Source organism: Glycine soja, chromosome 12 (genome assembly GCF_004193775.1).
Source record: "Glycine soja cultivar W05 chromosome 12, ASM419377v2, whole genome shotgun sequence".
In the NCBI taxonomy this organism is placed as follows: domain Eukaryota; kingdom Viridiplantae; phylum Streptophyta; class Magnoliopsida; order Fabales; family Fabaceae; genus Glycine; species Glycine soja.
This window is the reverse complement of record NC_041013.1, coordinates 40,693,672-40,710,470: the sequence shown is the minus strand read 5'-3', so window position 1 is coordinate 40,710,470 and position 16,799 is coordinate 40,693,672. Positions and strand designations below refer to the sequence as shown.

The 16,799-nt window shown below is 31.5% G+C and overlaps 2 protein-coding genes across 2 annotated transcripts; both read right to left on the bottom strand.

Annotated features, from left to right (window-relative positions):
- Nucleotides 1-5,191: 5,191 nt before the first annotated feature.
- Nucleotides 5,192-5,899, bottom strand: LOC114379031. Its single transcript, XM_028337589.1, has one exon. The coding sequence runs from the start codon at nucleotides 5,897-5,899 to the stop codon at nucleotides 5,192-5,194; it is 708 nt and encodes a 235-aa protein (XP_028193390.1).
- A 4,302-nt stretch (nucleotides 5,900-10,201) lies between these two features.
- Nucleotides 10,202-14,110, bottom strand: LOC114380098 (lipoyl synthase 2, mitochondrial-like). The gene is made up of 4 exons (XM_028339028.1): nucleotides 13,621-14,110; nucleotides 12,145-12,356; nucleotides 11,241-11,620; nucleotides 10,202-10,651 (listed from the first exon to the last, which is right to left on the bottom strand). Exons 1-4 carry the CDS (start codon nucleotides 14,052-14,054, stop codon nucleotides 10,529-10,531), a joined length of 1,149 nt encoding a protein of 382 aa, XP_028194829.1. The 5' UTR covers nucleotides 14,055-14,110; the 3' UTR covers nucleotides 10,202-10,528.
- Nucleotides 14,111-16,799: the final 2,689 nt, after the last annotated feature.

Here is a 16,799-nt window from a genome sequence, read left to right as displayed (position 1 = left end):
AAGTTTTGGGTTTAATGTTTATGCTAATTTAATATTTATATTATTTATTTTATCAAATTTCAATGAAAGGTTATAAGTTCTATTTCAAAGTGAGAAACATTAAAAAGATACAAGATGAATGGGATGATTAAAAGAAAAAAAACAAAAAAAAATTGTGGAATCAATTTTTTATACCAACAAAATTAATAACTAATATTTATTGATAAAAAAATAAGTCACATTAATATTATTAAATGATTTAGTGAGACATCTATAAATAATATAAAACAAACATTTTTGGTAGAATTACGTATTTTTAGCGGATATTTTTAATTAATTAATAATCCATAAAAAAAATCAATACGATAAATTTTGGTTTTCTATGAGTGGGAACAAGTTTATTGACCAGTATGTAATATGTGGTTCAGTAAAAAACAACCATATAATTTTCCTATGAATGTGTGCCGTATATATTTATACCAATCATGACTCAGCTCTTCTTGCTTCTGTCAAACTGGCATGTTGTCCAGCACTGGACTTCTTCTCTTTAATGCAATGTCATTCTCTGGAATCCTGTACAGTAGGGTCATTTTATGATAATTGTCTCATTTCTTGGCTGTGGAAGATTATCTTGTCTTCTATTTTTATTTGATACAGAGAGAAAAAGAGAAACAGGGAAAATTAATTTTCTTATTCTCTTAACTTTTTTTCATTTCAGTAATTTATTAATTTTTAACCATCCAACATATTAGAACATGTTTAAATTCTCGTTTAGAATGCTCCAAACTCGGTTTGGAGAGTAAACTTGGTTTCATATATATTTAACTATGAAAATGCTAAACAATATGAAGAGCAAATTCGTCAAATTAACTAAATTCATCATTGTCATTATTATAAAATACACTCATGGGAGAAGTGAGAAATTAATTATGACTAAGTCTTGAACAGAATAATAGTTATATAGTCCATCCAGATGATCAAAGTTGAGCCAAAGGCTCTAATTAGGGTGATTAAAAAAAAACATTTCATTACCGCAATCCCTTGTCCATGGTTCTTCATATTTCTTTTCACAAGAAAAGTTATTTGATTTGGGCCATTTAGCCTTGTTTCAGATCCAATGAACTGATAAAAATAAGAAGTTAATAGGTTAGGGAACTTACTATTTTACTACGTACACCCTGAATCCCCCATTTTGTTTTTTAAATACCGATAATACCCTTTTAAGGCTATCACTCTGTTACATGCCCTTTCCTTAACCCCACCCCCTTTCCTCTTCCATAAACCCCACCCCAAAGTCTCTGCACGTTGTCCACCCCCTAACACTTAACAATTTAGGCTAACACTTAATAATTATGCATCTTATTCAACTAATTAAGTTCTCTTGATGATTAAAAAATTAATTAGAATAAACCAATAATTTCATTTTTTATGTTATCATTTAATTATAAATTATTATATATGATAAAATTATTAATTTTAATAAAAAAATTTACTTAAAAGTCATATGTTTCATGGTTTCTACTTGATTGGTAATGTAAAAAATTTAATATATGAAAATTAAACTCTAGTAAAAAAAACTAAGATGTTATTATTGTTGCAAGCGAAAAGAATATAAAAAAAAATTGTAAAAATTGAGATGTATTTGAGGTAGGTACAGTCTTTCAATTTTTAGTTAACTACAAATTAAAAAAATGTTCAATTAGAATGACGTTGAATGAACTTTTAACTCAAATTCAAAACACTTTGAACATAGTTTTAAATTTAAAAAAGTGGTTTTATTTTTGTATTTATATTTTTAAGAAAAAATCTTTAATTTCATTATCTCTCTTATCATACTCATATTATTATTGCCAATATTATCAGCAGCTATGAGCACCATTGCTATCAATCGTAACATGTTATCCCTGTTGTGTATATTATTAATTTATTTTCATTATCTTATCACTATTGTTATCATACCAAAATCATTATTATCATTAATATTATTGATACCATAACAATCAATATTATTTTCATGATTATCAGTATTATTTTAATTGAATTGTTATTATTACCATTGACATCATTATTGATAATATTATTATGTCATTATTAATTTGTAATGCACGATCCTTTTTTTATTGATAGATTTTTCTTCCTTTTTTATTAGGCTTAAATACAATTATGATCCTCTTATTTTTTTGTTTGATCTAATTTTAGTTTCTCTATTTTAAAATTAAAACATTTAGCCTTTTCATTTTAAAAAAATCATAATTTTGATCCTCCCATTTTAAAAGAGAGATATTTAGTTTTCCTATTTTAAAAAATTTGTAATATTGGTTAAATTCTCAATTTTAAGTAAATTTTTTTTTTTATTTTGATTCAATTGAATCCTAAAATTAACATATTTATTTAAGATATCATAAAAAATGATTTAATTAATTATAAAATAAGAAATAAAATGAATAAAATGTTGAAAAATTAAATATTAAACCAAAATTATGAATTATTTAAAATTCGAGACCCAAATTATGGAATTTCTAGAATATGGAAACCAAATATTAGTATTTTAAAGTAAGGGACCAAAATTTTGAATTTTTAAAAAATATAAAAATCAAATATTTCAATTTTAAAATAAAATAATTAAATTTACGAATTAAATAAAATGAAGGAAATAAAATTATACTGAACTCTTTACTGTGACACTACTACTGCCAATATACCATTCGAGAAATTGACACCCTTTCCAAACTATTATATTTTTACTATTTTATTTGTGCTCCCTACACTCCATACTACTTATACCTTTGAGTTTCCCTTATCCCTGTGCATTGAATCGTCATTTGTAGCAATGGAGAACATAACCGAATACAGTAATGAGAGTAAAAGAAAATTAATGGTTAGTTATGTTTGGAAGGTAGTGCATGTGGATTGTTTTATTAGGATTTTGTAAGGCTAATCTTGAGTAGACATGGATGGTGGTGCATGTTCCGTGATGCAAAGTGCAACAATTGATTCTCAAGAGGAAAGATGGAACCATTATATTCAACCGCTCCATTATTCTACTTCCTTGTCAACTTGTCATATATGATATATGACTCTAATTTGATCTTTGAGTAATATATTCAGATACTCATAAGTTATATGTTATAAATATCTTATTAATATTTCTAATTTTTTTATCTAAATTTTTTATCATATTACTTCACCAATTAAATTAATCATTTATCTTTTTTCTTTTTTTATTTCTCTCAAGGTGTGTAAACCTAAACACCTAAGGGTGTCCAAAAATTAATTATTTTCTTATATATAATTATAAAAAGATTAAATGATTTATTTAATCTTTTATCTTATATTTTTTATTCATTTTAGTCTTTTATCTCTTTAAAAAGTTCATTTGATCCTTTATATTATTTTTTGGTTTAGTTTGATCTTTTTTATCTTATTTTCTTTTCGGTGTAATCCTTTAATCTATTTAAGATTAATATCATTAAATATTTAAAAATATTTTTTTTAACAAAAAATTCATTCTTAAAAGATTAACATTGTCAATCTTAAATGGATAGAAAGATTAAATTAGACAAAAAAAATTAATAATATGAATAAAATAAACTTTTTAAAAGATAAAAAATTAAATTTAACTTTTTAAAAGATAAAAGAATAAATTAAATAAAAAAATAAGATAAATAATTTAATTGTTATAAAACACCACTTATCTTTTATTGTTTCCGGATTTTTTTAAATTTGATAAAAAAAATATTTTTACTATTACAAATTTTTAAAAATGAAATAAGAGAAGTATACTTTTTAAACATATAATAAAAAAATGAATTAATAATAATAAAATCAGTATAAATGTAAAACATTCCAAAAACTGTCTAATATTTTGTCACCTTGCGTCCTATTGTGCACTTTTTTGCAAGCTTGCTTGCATACAAAAGAAGACAATCCACACCAACACCCAGAAGAAAAAGAAGCCTCTGTCTTCCTCTTCACCTTACCCCATAAAGTAAAGATGATGCCCTATTTCGAGGACCATTTTCATTGCTTAACATATCCTTTTTTTTTTACTGTACGGTCGCAAAAAATTACTGCACATTATAGAATATCAGTGTCATTTGTACCAATCAAATATAGTTTAGTTTAATGTGAACTACTAAATAAAGATCAAAAGGCACACCTTCTCTAACTATGCCGAGTGTGTTAGTTTTTTAGTGATCATACGTGAATATTCATATCTTTAGTGTGAAATCATAATACTTATAATGTCTATATTTTTCTCACTTTTATCATTTTCTTATTAATGAGCTCAGATCCCATAAGTTCATCGATGTGGATATTTCAATGTTATCATTTTTACTCATTAAAAAAATACATTAAATATGCATCAAATATAATATTAGTCAAATTTTCATCAAGTAATTAATTCTATAATCAATTAAGTCTATATAATTTTTACTTTGTAAATAATTAAATCTACATAATTTCATATAATTTAATCATTAATTAATATTTCATCAATTAAGTTCCTTTTTATAAATATTATAGTTTTAAAATCTAAATAAACATCAACTACACAATAAATATTTTATAATTTAATAACTAAATGGACCTTTACTAATCTCAAGACTTAATTCCAACTGCTTTTGAAGTTCAGAAGCTTTTTATCTGGATATCGTTCTCTCAATAAATTTTTGCAAAGCAAAAAAAATTAATCTCATTACTTATTTTATTATTTAAAAATGTATATAAAGATATTAAAAAACAATGAAAATTCTAAATTTTCTTACTAATTTTATTTTTTTATTAATAAATATTGAATGCCTTTTATATTTTCAGGACATTATAAGAATTTGTTTTTCTATTTAATATTTTTTTATAAAATATTTTTAAGAAAAAATAGAATTACTCAAATGCAATACATACATATTATTATTACCGCAAATCCCTTATAAATTCACCATCCCTGGATTGGAGATATGTCAAGAAACAAAGCAAGGACACCAAAAAAGAAAGAAAGGGGACAAAAAAAGAGAAACATCTTTGGAGATGTACGTATTTACAGAAGCAATTTTGCGAGCTACAAGTCCCACAAGAAAACAAATGAACTCTCAAACGTTGTAACAAGCAAGCACTTGAAACGGAAAACATGCTATGTGACTCAAAATCGCTTCTAGAAAACCAAAGCCAAAAAAAGAACCCTGAAACAAAGAAAGAAACGTGCTTCCCAAACCTACAGAAAAATAAAGCACTCCAACGACACGTGTGGATTCTCTAGTGACTCCTTCACTGAAACGGTGTCCTTTTCCTCCACAACACCCTTAGCCGGAGGAACTCGCCGACTGACCCCTCCAGGCAACCGAAGCTTACTCCGGCCGCCACGCGACGGCGACCTCGACCGATGGGTAGTCCCCTCGCCGGAATGACGGCGGGCATGGTCGGTCTCTCTCCGGCGAACTGACCGTGACCGCGCCGGAATTTCCGGCTTTCTCCCCGGAGATTTGGGCCTCCGGTCTCTGCCACCGATTCTATTGCCGTCGACGGCGTAAGAACGCTTCCGGTTGCGAGTTCCGTTGCTTCTCTTGCTCGTGGCTTCGTCTTCTCGGTTTTCCGTCGTGGTGGTGGCGGTGGTGGAGAGGCTCTCGCCGTTGCTGCATGTTTCCGACACGAGGGACCCTTCCTCTAATTCCAACGCTTTTTTTATGGGCACCTTTGGATGTTGAATTTCGGGCAATTGGGTCTTCGTTTGTGGCATCAAAATTGGAACTTGTTGAGGTTTTGAGATGGGAGTCTCCGAGAGAACCTCTTTCACAGATTCCTCTTCAAGGGGTTGTGAGATTCTGATTCTGCAGTTTTGTTCATGGGATCCGAGGTGGGGTTGTTGGTGTTTGTCGCCATTTTGAGGTGGCTTAGAGTTAGGGGTGCTGAAGCAACAACCCATTTGGATATTGGACCAAGTTGTGAAGAGGTTTCAGGTTATTGTAATGGTATAGTAGTAGTGGTTGGAACAAGACAGCGTTGGATGTTGTTGCATGGCTTTGTTGGGTTTTGAAATTTTTGATGGGAAAGTAAATGAAAAGTCGTTAACGGCTATTGAAATGTAGGGTGGTTTGGAAAGTGAAATGAAGGAAAAGGTTGTTTGAGGAGAATAGGGAAGTGAAGAGTAAAAGGGGCAACACAGAAATAACTAGTGAGGTGAAAATAGATAGATTGTAGTAGGAGTGAGCCTTGAACAAGGAACATGCTGGAGCTTCTTAAGTAGCTTTGATCTTGATCTGGATTAAGGACAAACCAGCATCCAACAATCTTACATTTTTTTAAATTTTTTTATATAAAAACAATCTTACATTCTGTCTATCCCAATAAAAAAGGAAAATTATTTGTCATAATAAAATGGGATACTTTGTTAGTCCTTAAACTGTGCAAGAAATGGATATAATATGTGTTTCTTCCGGTAAAATACTCTATTTATTTTTATTCTAAAATTATAATGTGTTATTTATTTTTTTTAGAATTAGGGTCAACTAAATTCGAACTTATGTGTATAATGCTTGTCGGGTGAAATCCAAATCTTTTTTCTTTCCCTTTGTCTTTCTCTGTTGGACATTGAATTCATTTTGTGAAACATATTTGTGGGCTATGGCTTGACAATTAAAGTTAGTTTATGGTGCAACTTAATTCATACGACCGTGTTTATATAAAACTCTATTTGTGTGTTGGGTTTATTAAAAGAAAGTGTAGTTTGAAACTTCAAATTGTTTTTGCAATCCTTTAACGGGGAAGACTTCAAATTCCAAATCTTCGAAATGGACGAATGCTATGCGGTTAACAAAAGTGATAAGTAGATTATCAATATGTGAGGCCACTAGTTTTTCAGCAAATCTATTCACGTTAACAAATATTAGTTTTTAACCCGTGTTTACACTCGGTTTGACTTCACGTTAGCTTAAAGAACAAGTCACATTTAAAATTTAAAGGTAAACATAGCCCTGATAAAATTATAACTTTATATGCTATCAAGTTAGGTGTCAACCATATAACATATTTATTTTGGAATTTTGGATGGGTTATTCTTTTGCATAAATCTATATATATTATACATTACTTTTTATATTTTAATATACTCCCTTCTTCTTATTATAATTATTGTCTTAAATTATATCACACATACTAATAAAACTAATAAATGAATGAAAAAAAATGAATTTATAAAATTAACCTTATTATAATTAATTTAATTTAAAATTTTCATATTATTAATATTATAAGAGATATAAATAAAAAAAATATAGTTAATATTACATTAAAAAATTAAAATGATAATTATTTTAACATAATTTTTTTTTCTTACACCTCAATTATTATCCAAAATTATTATGGGACGGAGGAAGGATTGAATAATATAGTTTTTAATGCTGTTTTAAATAGTCGAAATTTTAGCACATTTTCTTAAATGGTAACACTTATTCTGTGCTAATTTTATTTTTGCGGGCTGAGTAGTGTTTCCTGCATAATTATTGGACACTTTTTGTAATTAAGATTTCACCGTGATAATGTCGTAAATTTTGCCCGTCCCAAACATTCTGAAGTTTTTTATTTTCTTCAGAAAACGGAAAAGATGAATTCAAAAGTGAATTCTGAAATTTAATGGAAGAAACCGAAAAGGATGAATTCAAAAGGCAATTCTAAAAGTTTATGCAAGAAATGGGAAAAGATGATTCAAAAGTGAAACATGCTGGGCAAGGCTGTCAATGTCATGCTAAAGAACGTAAGAAAAAGAAAGATGTACATGTACTCCTTTTGAATTGTCAATTAAGAAATATAGTAATTTGATTTTAAACGAACAAAACGAATAGACAGAGAAAGCTATGAATACGTGAAAAAATTAGGTGGTTATTTGAGTACCATTTTTAAAAGAATGTATTTTTTTATTTTTATCTCCAGTAGTTTTTTTATAATATATTATCCTTAATGATATCCAACATTTTTATAAGTAATTTATAATATTTATATCTGTCATTTAAAATTACTTAGAAACAGTTGATGTAAATGCATTTTATTAAAAGCAGTTTACATCGTCACCTACATGTATTGACTCTATGCTTGAATTATTTTTTTAATAAAGCCTAGTATATATAATCAAATTTTATCCAAAAAAGACAAGAAAATTTTACTAAACTGTCCAAAATAAAATATTCTAGATGTCATTGTGGACAAATTTGTAGTTTCCCAAACTTGGAATAATTTGTAAATATGTAGAAATTAGAGAGTTGGATAAACGATTGGGAATAGGAGATACATGATCCATATATATCTAAATTTAGTCAGCCTGTAACAAAAACTTCTTACTGAATGTACTTCAAGTTTCAGGGATAACATTCTCTCAATTGTTAAAAAAAAAAAAAACTTTGATACGATTGAAGTTTCGAGATCTTGCTTTTTTATTCTTGTCAACCTTATCTCTAAAATAAAAATATTTTACAGTGATTCTTGTCATTCTCGTAGGGTTCATTCTATAAAGTGAAAAAAAAGGAGTAAAATAAGATGAAAATTTTAAATTAAAATAAAATATAAAAAAAATGTGAATCTTATCTCAATTTTACACGTACTGATATTTGTGAAAAGGTTAAATATTCACACTCGAGATATTTATGCATTTACTTAATTTCTATCTACACAAAATCAAAATTTGACAAGCCAATTTTAATATGAAAATGATACACTATATTATACTCCCAATTTTGGTCATAAACATTAACCTTTTATAAAATGTCAAATGTATTTTTTGGGTACAATAACCATGACTAAAAAAGTAAGAAAACAATTGTCACTTTAACGTGTCAAGAAGACCTACTACTCAAACAAGCCTTTATAATATTTCATTTAATTAAAAAATAAACATGGTTGTGAAGATCAATAATTAATAAAATTTGAATATCTGTATCGCTAGCTAAAATTATGATCTGATGAAGCTGATTATGAACGAGAACGGAACAAATCTCAGTGGGTACTTTCAACATGAAACAAAGGATCCCCCTGTTCCTTTGATCAACATCAGTTTCTTCAATCAAGACCAGAGCCACACCCAGATTACCCGACCAAGCATTTTACCGCAATATACACGGACAAAGGGAGAACCCCATATAGTACTATGGCAACCGGAGTTATAATGGCACGGTGGGAAAAAAAAAATTGAAGTTGTCACTAATATTTTATTCTGATAAAAAAAACATTGAGTAATCTTTTTTAAAATAATCTTTGAAATTAAAGATAAATTGGAGAGTCGATTAGGTGTGTTAACACAATATAAAAAAATGAAATGCAATGAATTTCCATCAGCAAGGTTCATTCATAGAAAGAAAGAATACAAGAAAGATAACCTTTGAATAATGGTTGAAATATGAACCCTCCTAAACGTTAGTGCAACAAGTGCGTGAGTGAGAAAAAAAACTAGCTACTCTCCCTTGTAACCTACTTATCTCTACAATCCCACTGTTTTCTCCACTTGGTGCTGTTCTTTTTTGTTACTTCCTTGCTTGCTGTTGTTGCTTTGTAAATGCTTGGGCTGACTGAGTCTTCTATATCTTATCCAGAAAATCAAATATTTTATTCTTGATAACTGCTTTCCTTCATTTGTAAGTCTTTTATTTGACCAAGTCTCCTCTTTAAGTTACACCTGAATAAAATGGAGTATTCACGAGTACCAAAGAGACCCCCCAAAACTTGCCATATTTCAACATATTTTATATGCTTGAGGAATGAATTGTAGCCAAAAATCAATTACTCAAAGTATTCCAGCTTTCAATAGTTTTAAATATTAGTCCCCAAAGGATGTTGTGAGACAGACTGTTATGAGGAAGGCAACTCAGCCACTAGACCACGCCAGACACCTGATGGGTTTTGTGCAAATCCATTCTGTTACAAGAATGCTGAGCTGGCAGGGAGGAATTGGCTCATGAAGAATATTCCCCATCATGCAGGACCATGCGCAACACTGCATTGCACATTTCTTTCTTGTTTTATTTCAGATCATTTTCTGTTATTATTGCATTCTAGCACCTTCTATTCTGTATTAGCATTGCTGGTCATGGCCCAATATAAAGGGATGCTTAGTTTGTAATAGGGAGCAGAGAAAAATAATAGAGTTTCCTTCTTCTCGTTCTTTTTTCTTGGGAGGGTCCTAGACCTCGAATGTTAGGAAACATTGAGCTGATTTTCAGTTCATAACACAGACACTAGCCAGTTCTCAAATAAGAGGTAAACACTTATTAACTTTTAATAACTACAGTAACTGGAGTAAGTTAGCACCAGTTTAATAGAGAAAAATGAGTTCATGTAAATGAGAACATATACAATCAACCTTTGAAATTTGCATTTTCTAAATAAATCAACCTATTCACTCATAGGTTGGGGAGGAGGCAGTGAAAAAAATTGCAGACAGCAGCATATGCCCGTTTATAGCTTTTTACTGATATTACACGTGGCATGAGCATCAACAGCAATGTAGTAAGTCTGCACTCCTTACATATAATGCACAATGAAGTGTGTGAATAACAAAAAAGATGGTGGATCAAGAAGAGGTCAGCTTTGAGGGAGAAGCAGCCCGATCTGATTCAATCATGGATTTAATATAGAATTCACCTGCCTTGTATGATGACCTCACCATGGGCCCAGATGCCACATATCGAAAGCCCTACATACAAAGTCGAATTAGTTTGTCATTCATACCACATGATCAAGCTATAATTAAATACTGCATGCAGCTTTTATAGTATTACAGTTTTTCCACAAATCATCATGATGCTGGATGCAACAATTAAAAGGAGAGAAATGAGTCATGATTACACTCGCTTGGTGATGTATCCAATGCCAGATGCATTGCTAGATAAAGATTGCTATTGGCAGGGGCCACTGGGGTGTGCTAACTCCTAAGAATAAATAAGGGAATGGCAAGTCTGAATTTACCATGGATAGCAAGATTGAGATTATTTCACAAAAAGCTGAATATGCAAAAATGATAATGGAAATGATTCTATTTACCCCAAAGGAAATCGAGGAAATAGGATAACTAATCTTAAGATATAATATCTAAGGTACTCTAAAATATGCTAATATAAAATATTGACGGTATGAGATATTCATCATATATTCTGACAATTACTTTCGTAACCAATTAATTATGAGAAATAACTGCTTTATATTTCAACAACTCCCACAAAGTCACAACAGAATGGTTTTTTCTCCAAAATAAGTTAATTCAAACACACGAACAAAAGACTTACCATTTCCATGCCAAGTTTCTGATACTTATCAAAGGCCTCTGGTGTAACATATTCAGATACCGGCATATGGCGCTTTGAAGGTCTCATATACTGACCAAATGTCATCACGTCAACACCAGCTGCTCTCACCTTCTCCATTGTCTTCACAACCTGATCAGGTGTTTCCCCACAACCTAACATTATTGAAGTCTTAGTAAGTGTTCCAGCAGGAGCATTTTCCTTGGCCATCATTAGAACATCTAATGACTGCTTAAAATTAGCACGATGATCCCGTACAACACTCTGAAGCTCTTCAACTGTCTCAATGTTGTGTGCAAAGACATCTAATCCTGATTTGGCAACCTTCTCTACACAGTCAGCATCTCCTCGAAAATCTGGAACTGTAAAAACAAAAATAGTGCAACAATCATCACAGGAAGAAATTTTTTAAGCTGTATTTGAAAAGGTTTTGAATTAAGCATACTAGCATAGTTCCCTAGATAATAATCCATCTCAACAAACATATACTCCATGCTCTACTGAAACCTAAAACAAAAAATATGTAAATACAAAATCAAACCAAATTTATTCTCCATGCTCTATCAACAAGATCTCTTTTAATTCTATTAAAAGTCATACAATTAAAATAACCCAGCTCAATATTAAAACTATGAGTATGGAATTCATCAACAGAAACTGCATAGGGAATTAGTACTATAGGTAGCACCTAATTCACCTCGCAACCTACAGTTGAAAAAACTAACAATAGATGGTCCATCCTTTCATATTCATTATCCACTAACTATAACTGCAAACCATGTAGATGCTCAATTTTTCAAATAGAGCTACATTCCCACGTATCAGGATTAGACTTGGTTGTTTCCTATTTGATAGAACTAGTTCATGCAAATATTCAAATGCATACCTAAGGCTTCTATCAGCATATTAGGCTTCAGTGCCTTCAGCTTCTGCACTGTTTCGGTAAAATGACCACTCCCTTGATCAGGCAAATCATCACGGTCAACACTCGTTATAACCACATAATCCAGACCCCAAGATGCAATTGCTTCAGCCACATTGGTGGGCTCATCAGGGTCAGGTGGTGGAGGAGTCCTTGACGTCTTAACATTACAAAATCTGAAAATTGACATAAAATAATTAAATGGAAGTGAACTAGTGAAAAACTATTCCAGGCACAACTATAAGTCAATAACAGGTCTTGGGTAATTACACTAACCTCCCTTGAAGTTAGTTCTTATTACATCCAATACTTCTTTGGGAAATTACACCTACCTTCCTTACCTTAGTTATTTACAAAGAGAAATGGTGTAGAAATTATACATAAAGTAGGCAGGGAGGGGGCAATTTCTCAAATAAAAAGAGTAGGCATTGGAAAAGTACACAAAGTTATGGCTGCGTGTGTAATTTTCCAAACAAAAAGGATTCAAAGTGTAACAAGCGGTATCCTTAAGATTAGTCAGTGTGTTTTAAATTACATAAGGCGGTACAGTTTCAAAATCAGACAGAAGCATTATTTTCCTTTTAATTAACATAACAATTTGATCATAACTACAAACTAGCAACCAGATAAAAGGGGATTTGGCTCCTCTAAAGTGAGAGAAGTACACTTTAGAAGATAAAGTATAATTATAGTTGTTGATAAGAGAATTAAAGTTAACATTTTAACAACTTAAAAGTTAGTTATACATCCAAATCTAAATTCTAAGATGGTATCAATGCCCATTGTCAAACCACTCGCATCAGTCTTTCAAACTGCACGCTCTAGATATCCAATCTGACTAACTTCATGCTCGAGATATCCAGTCTTACAAACTTCATACTTGAGATTGACGTGAAGGAAATGTGTTCGAGATCCTACATTAACTAACAATATGACTAAAATAATGTATATTAGTGGAGGGACAACACCACGCCATGAGCTAGCTCTCAAGGTTGAGTTACCCAAATTCTAAGATATACATGTATTTTATTATAATCTGGGCCAACTATACCTACATTTGAAGAAATTAAATCCGATGAAAAGTACCACTCCACTCACCTCAACTCGTCACTCCATACTTTAGAGTAGCATCATTCATTATACTGAGCCCGTAAACAACTCAATCTCCAAAACATGAGCACAGCATTCCAGCATTCCCTAGAATTTACACAGCATGTGCATAGAATTACTCCATATCATTTCTGCTATTCCACTCGCGAGTCGTACCTGCTCTATTTATCTATCAAACCGACACACCAACGGTTACTTACTACTCTACCTAATTATCCAATTCAACACCACCATTTCCTCAAAGCCACCTTCTAAACACAAATAAGTGAATGACCAACGCCAAATGCCCCAATTACAAAAAAAAATAAAACGAAATGATCGGATTATAACCTGCAACCTCGAGTACAAGTGTCGCCGAGAATCATGATAGTGGCGGTGGCAGTGCCGGTCTCGCCTCCGGACCAGCACTCCCCCAAATTAGGGCACCGAGCCTCCTCGCAAACCGTGTGAAGCTTCAATTCACGGAGCTTCTTCTTGATCTGCACGTACTTCTCGCCGCCGGGAACGGCCTCCTTCATCCACTTCGGCTTCGGAAGCGGCTTCTTCTTAGTCCCGACCTCCACCGAGTACGTGCTCTCCGATTTTAACGCGAGGAAGTCCGACAGCGACGGCGACTCCTCCGCCAGCCGCGCCCGGAGCCCCGCCAGAGTCTGCGGGAACTGCAACGGCGCAGCCGGCGGCGTGGTCGTCGAAGATGAACAGAAGAGTCTCGCTGCGCATTTGATGTTTCCGGCGACGCTTCTGACCCGTGAATGCATCACCATCTCTCTCTCTCTCTCTCTCTTACGGACAATCACAGATCGCGTAACGGAGATAGAGAAAAACATAAGGATGAAGATGCACGCGACACGCAACGCCCACACCAACCACCCTCAATATGGGCCTGAGCGTTGCTTCAAACAAGTTGGCCCAAATATTTTAAACCGAGCCTAATTATAATTACGGCCCATTTTTCCTGAATATGTTTATGGACGGTAGACTTTCTTTTTTTTTTTCATCAAACGGTAGTTATTAGTTTATTAATAAATATTAGTTGTTAATTGTTAATTTTATTAGTAGAGAGATTTGAATATACTACTTTACTCCTCTTCTTCGCCAACCTAAAATCTTCTGAACCGTGGACTTGTAAGTTCAAAGTGCATAAAGGGGATAAAAACATCATTAATATACAAGTTTACAACATAAAATAAAAAAAATTAAACTATCGTTATCATTGATTCATTGTATTTTAAAAAAGTTTAAAAAGATTTTACATAAAAATGAATAAATTCAAACTCTTTCCTTTCACACTACGTAAAGTATACGCACTGATCTCTACAAAAATTTCATTAGCTAAGACGACAATGAGTTATTGTTATTAATTATTGTTAATGTTATTGCATTTCATTTGAAAAATGAGCTATGTTTTGTTTTTATTCAAAATAAAATCCAGGGCAGCATAAACAGTCTCGATCAAATAGCTGTAATGAGTTTATTATTGTTTAAGTCTATGTGTTAGGGTCTTTCAACTGTTGCAAACTATTATTTCTAATAGGCTTGGACTTGGTTAAGAAAATGGCAAGAAAGGGACATAAAACATGCAAATGCAATACTGCTGGCGCTCTACACAAACCAACGTTAATTGATATCTAGCTACCCCACGTTCTCTAAAGTTTAAATCGCCATTCAAAGCATAACAATGACAACCTTTAGATTTTACTTACACTACTAAATGTTTTCGCGTATAATTGTCTACACTTTTTAAAAGTGAATATTATCACAATTATGGGGAAAAAATGTTTAATCCTAAAATAATTGAATGGATGGAACTGAGGTGAGGCAGAGGCACACATCTGCGTCACAGCCAACACGATGGCTTTGGTTGTCAAAGTGGGATTTGGGCTTTTTCGTCATTCATCGGAATTCGGATACCAAAAGGGTCGAAAATGAAAAATCTTTGATAAACATCCCTATGTTATCCTACACTCGGAAGAGAACGAAAAAAGAAAAAAAAAATAATATACATATAGTATTTATAATATGATAGGAAGAATGAGATAGAAAAAAAATAAGAGGCGTTGATATAGTGTATAAAATAAAGAGTGGTTTACTCATCGAAAATATTCGCTTTTTAAGGTTCCTTTAATCCATTTTTCCAATTGCTTTGCTCATAAAGAATGCAAATGTGTTATGTTTTTTTTTTTTATTCATAAGAATCCAAAACAGACACTATGAAACTCACTTATTCTATTCAACCAACTGAATTAGATCTGATCTTCTCTATGAATATGTTGTGTTTTATGTTTACATATGTGTCTTTTCTTAAATAATTTATATTTTTTTTTCAAAATTCTTAACTCAGTGTGCAAATTCTTATTAATTAATTTATAAGTAATAGTTTTAATTTTTTTGTCAAGAGTGGTTAATGGGAGAAAGAAAAGGTCATCAAGTGGTTCTGGTTGATGAAACTGTTGATAATTGTGTAATGCTAACTCTTGTTAAGCCTGCAACGATTGAAAAATAATTTCAAACTGTGACTGTGTAAAGTGCTTTTCCATGGTAAAGAGATGATTAAAAAAAATAGATATCAATTGGAAGTGTCAGTTCTTCCAAGTTGATTCTTTTTGCAAAAGGTTTGAAATCCTTCATTTATTTGTGAAGGAAGAATTCGTGAAATTTGTCCAACAAAATCTATTTGAGAAGTCATATTGGGAACCCATTTTGAAATACATCAAACGTGAATGACAATTTTGTTTGTTTTAAATCCAGCACACCTTGTTTTAAATCCCCAAAATTATATCCAATTGAATCATAGCTTCGGAAAAACTCCTAGATTGTTCGATTATTTTCCCTATTTTGACGATATGAAAATTCTTAGAATTTGGATTGTTGAATATGTAGTAATTGAGGGGGAGTTGGGCTCCTGATAATGCTTAATTGCAAATGATCAGTTCTAATATATAAAATGAACTCAGAAATATTGTGTTTTGTTTTTGGCCAATGGCTTCAAATGAAATCTATCTGGAAATATTTTTTTCTTTATGTGAGCTCTGGTCCCAAAAGTTATGGTTCCATGTGAACTGCATTCCAAAATTTAGTTTTGAAAGTGTAGTACTGGTCTAGTGGGTTTGAGTTTTCTTTTAAGAAGTGTCCATATGTTTCCACAATTTTGAAAGCTTATGGTTTTGGTTTGGAAGATGAAGACATGGAAGAGTATTTTTACCTCTAGGAGTATAATTTGTCTAACAACATTTATATGATCATTAATTTGTCCAAATTTTTTATACCCCAAACACAAAATGTAATTTTCAAATCAAATCAATCTTCCGTTTTTTTTTAATTAGCACTTTTTGTTTCCTGATAAATAAATAAAAAACACTCTCTTGTTTTATATGCTGCGTATTTGTTAGCCACACAATTTTGTACCAGCGTTTAACAATTTATCTGAAATGGGACTAAAGAAGTTCTCTATACGTTTCTATACCAGAAAAAAAAAAGTTTCAATAGTCAATTTCAATGAATTACGCATA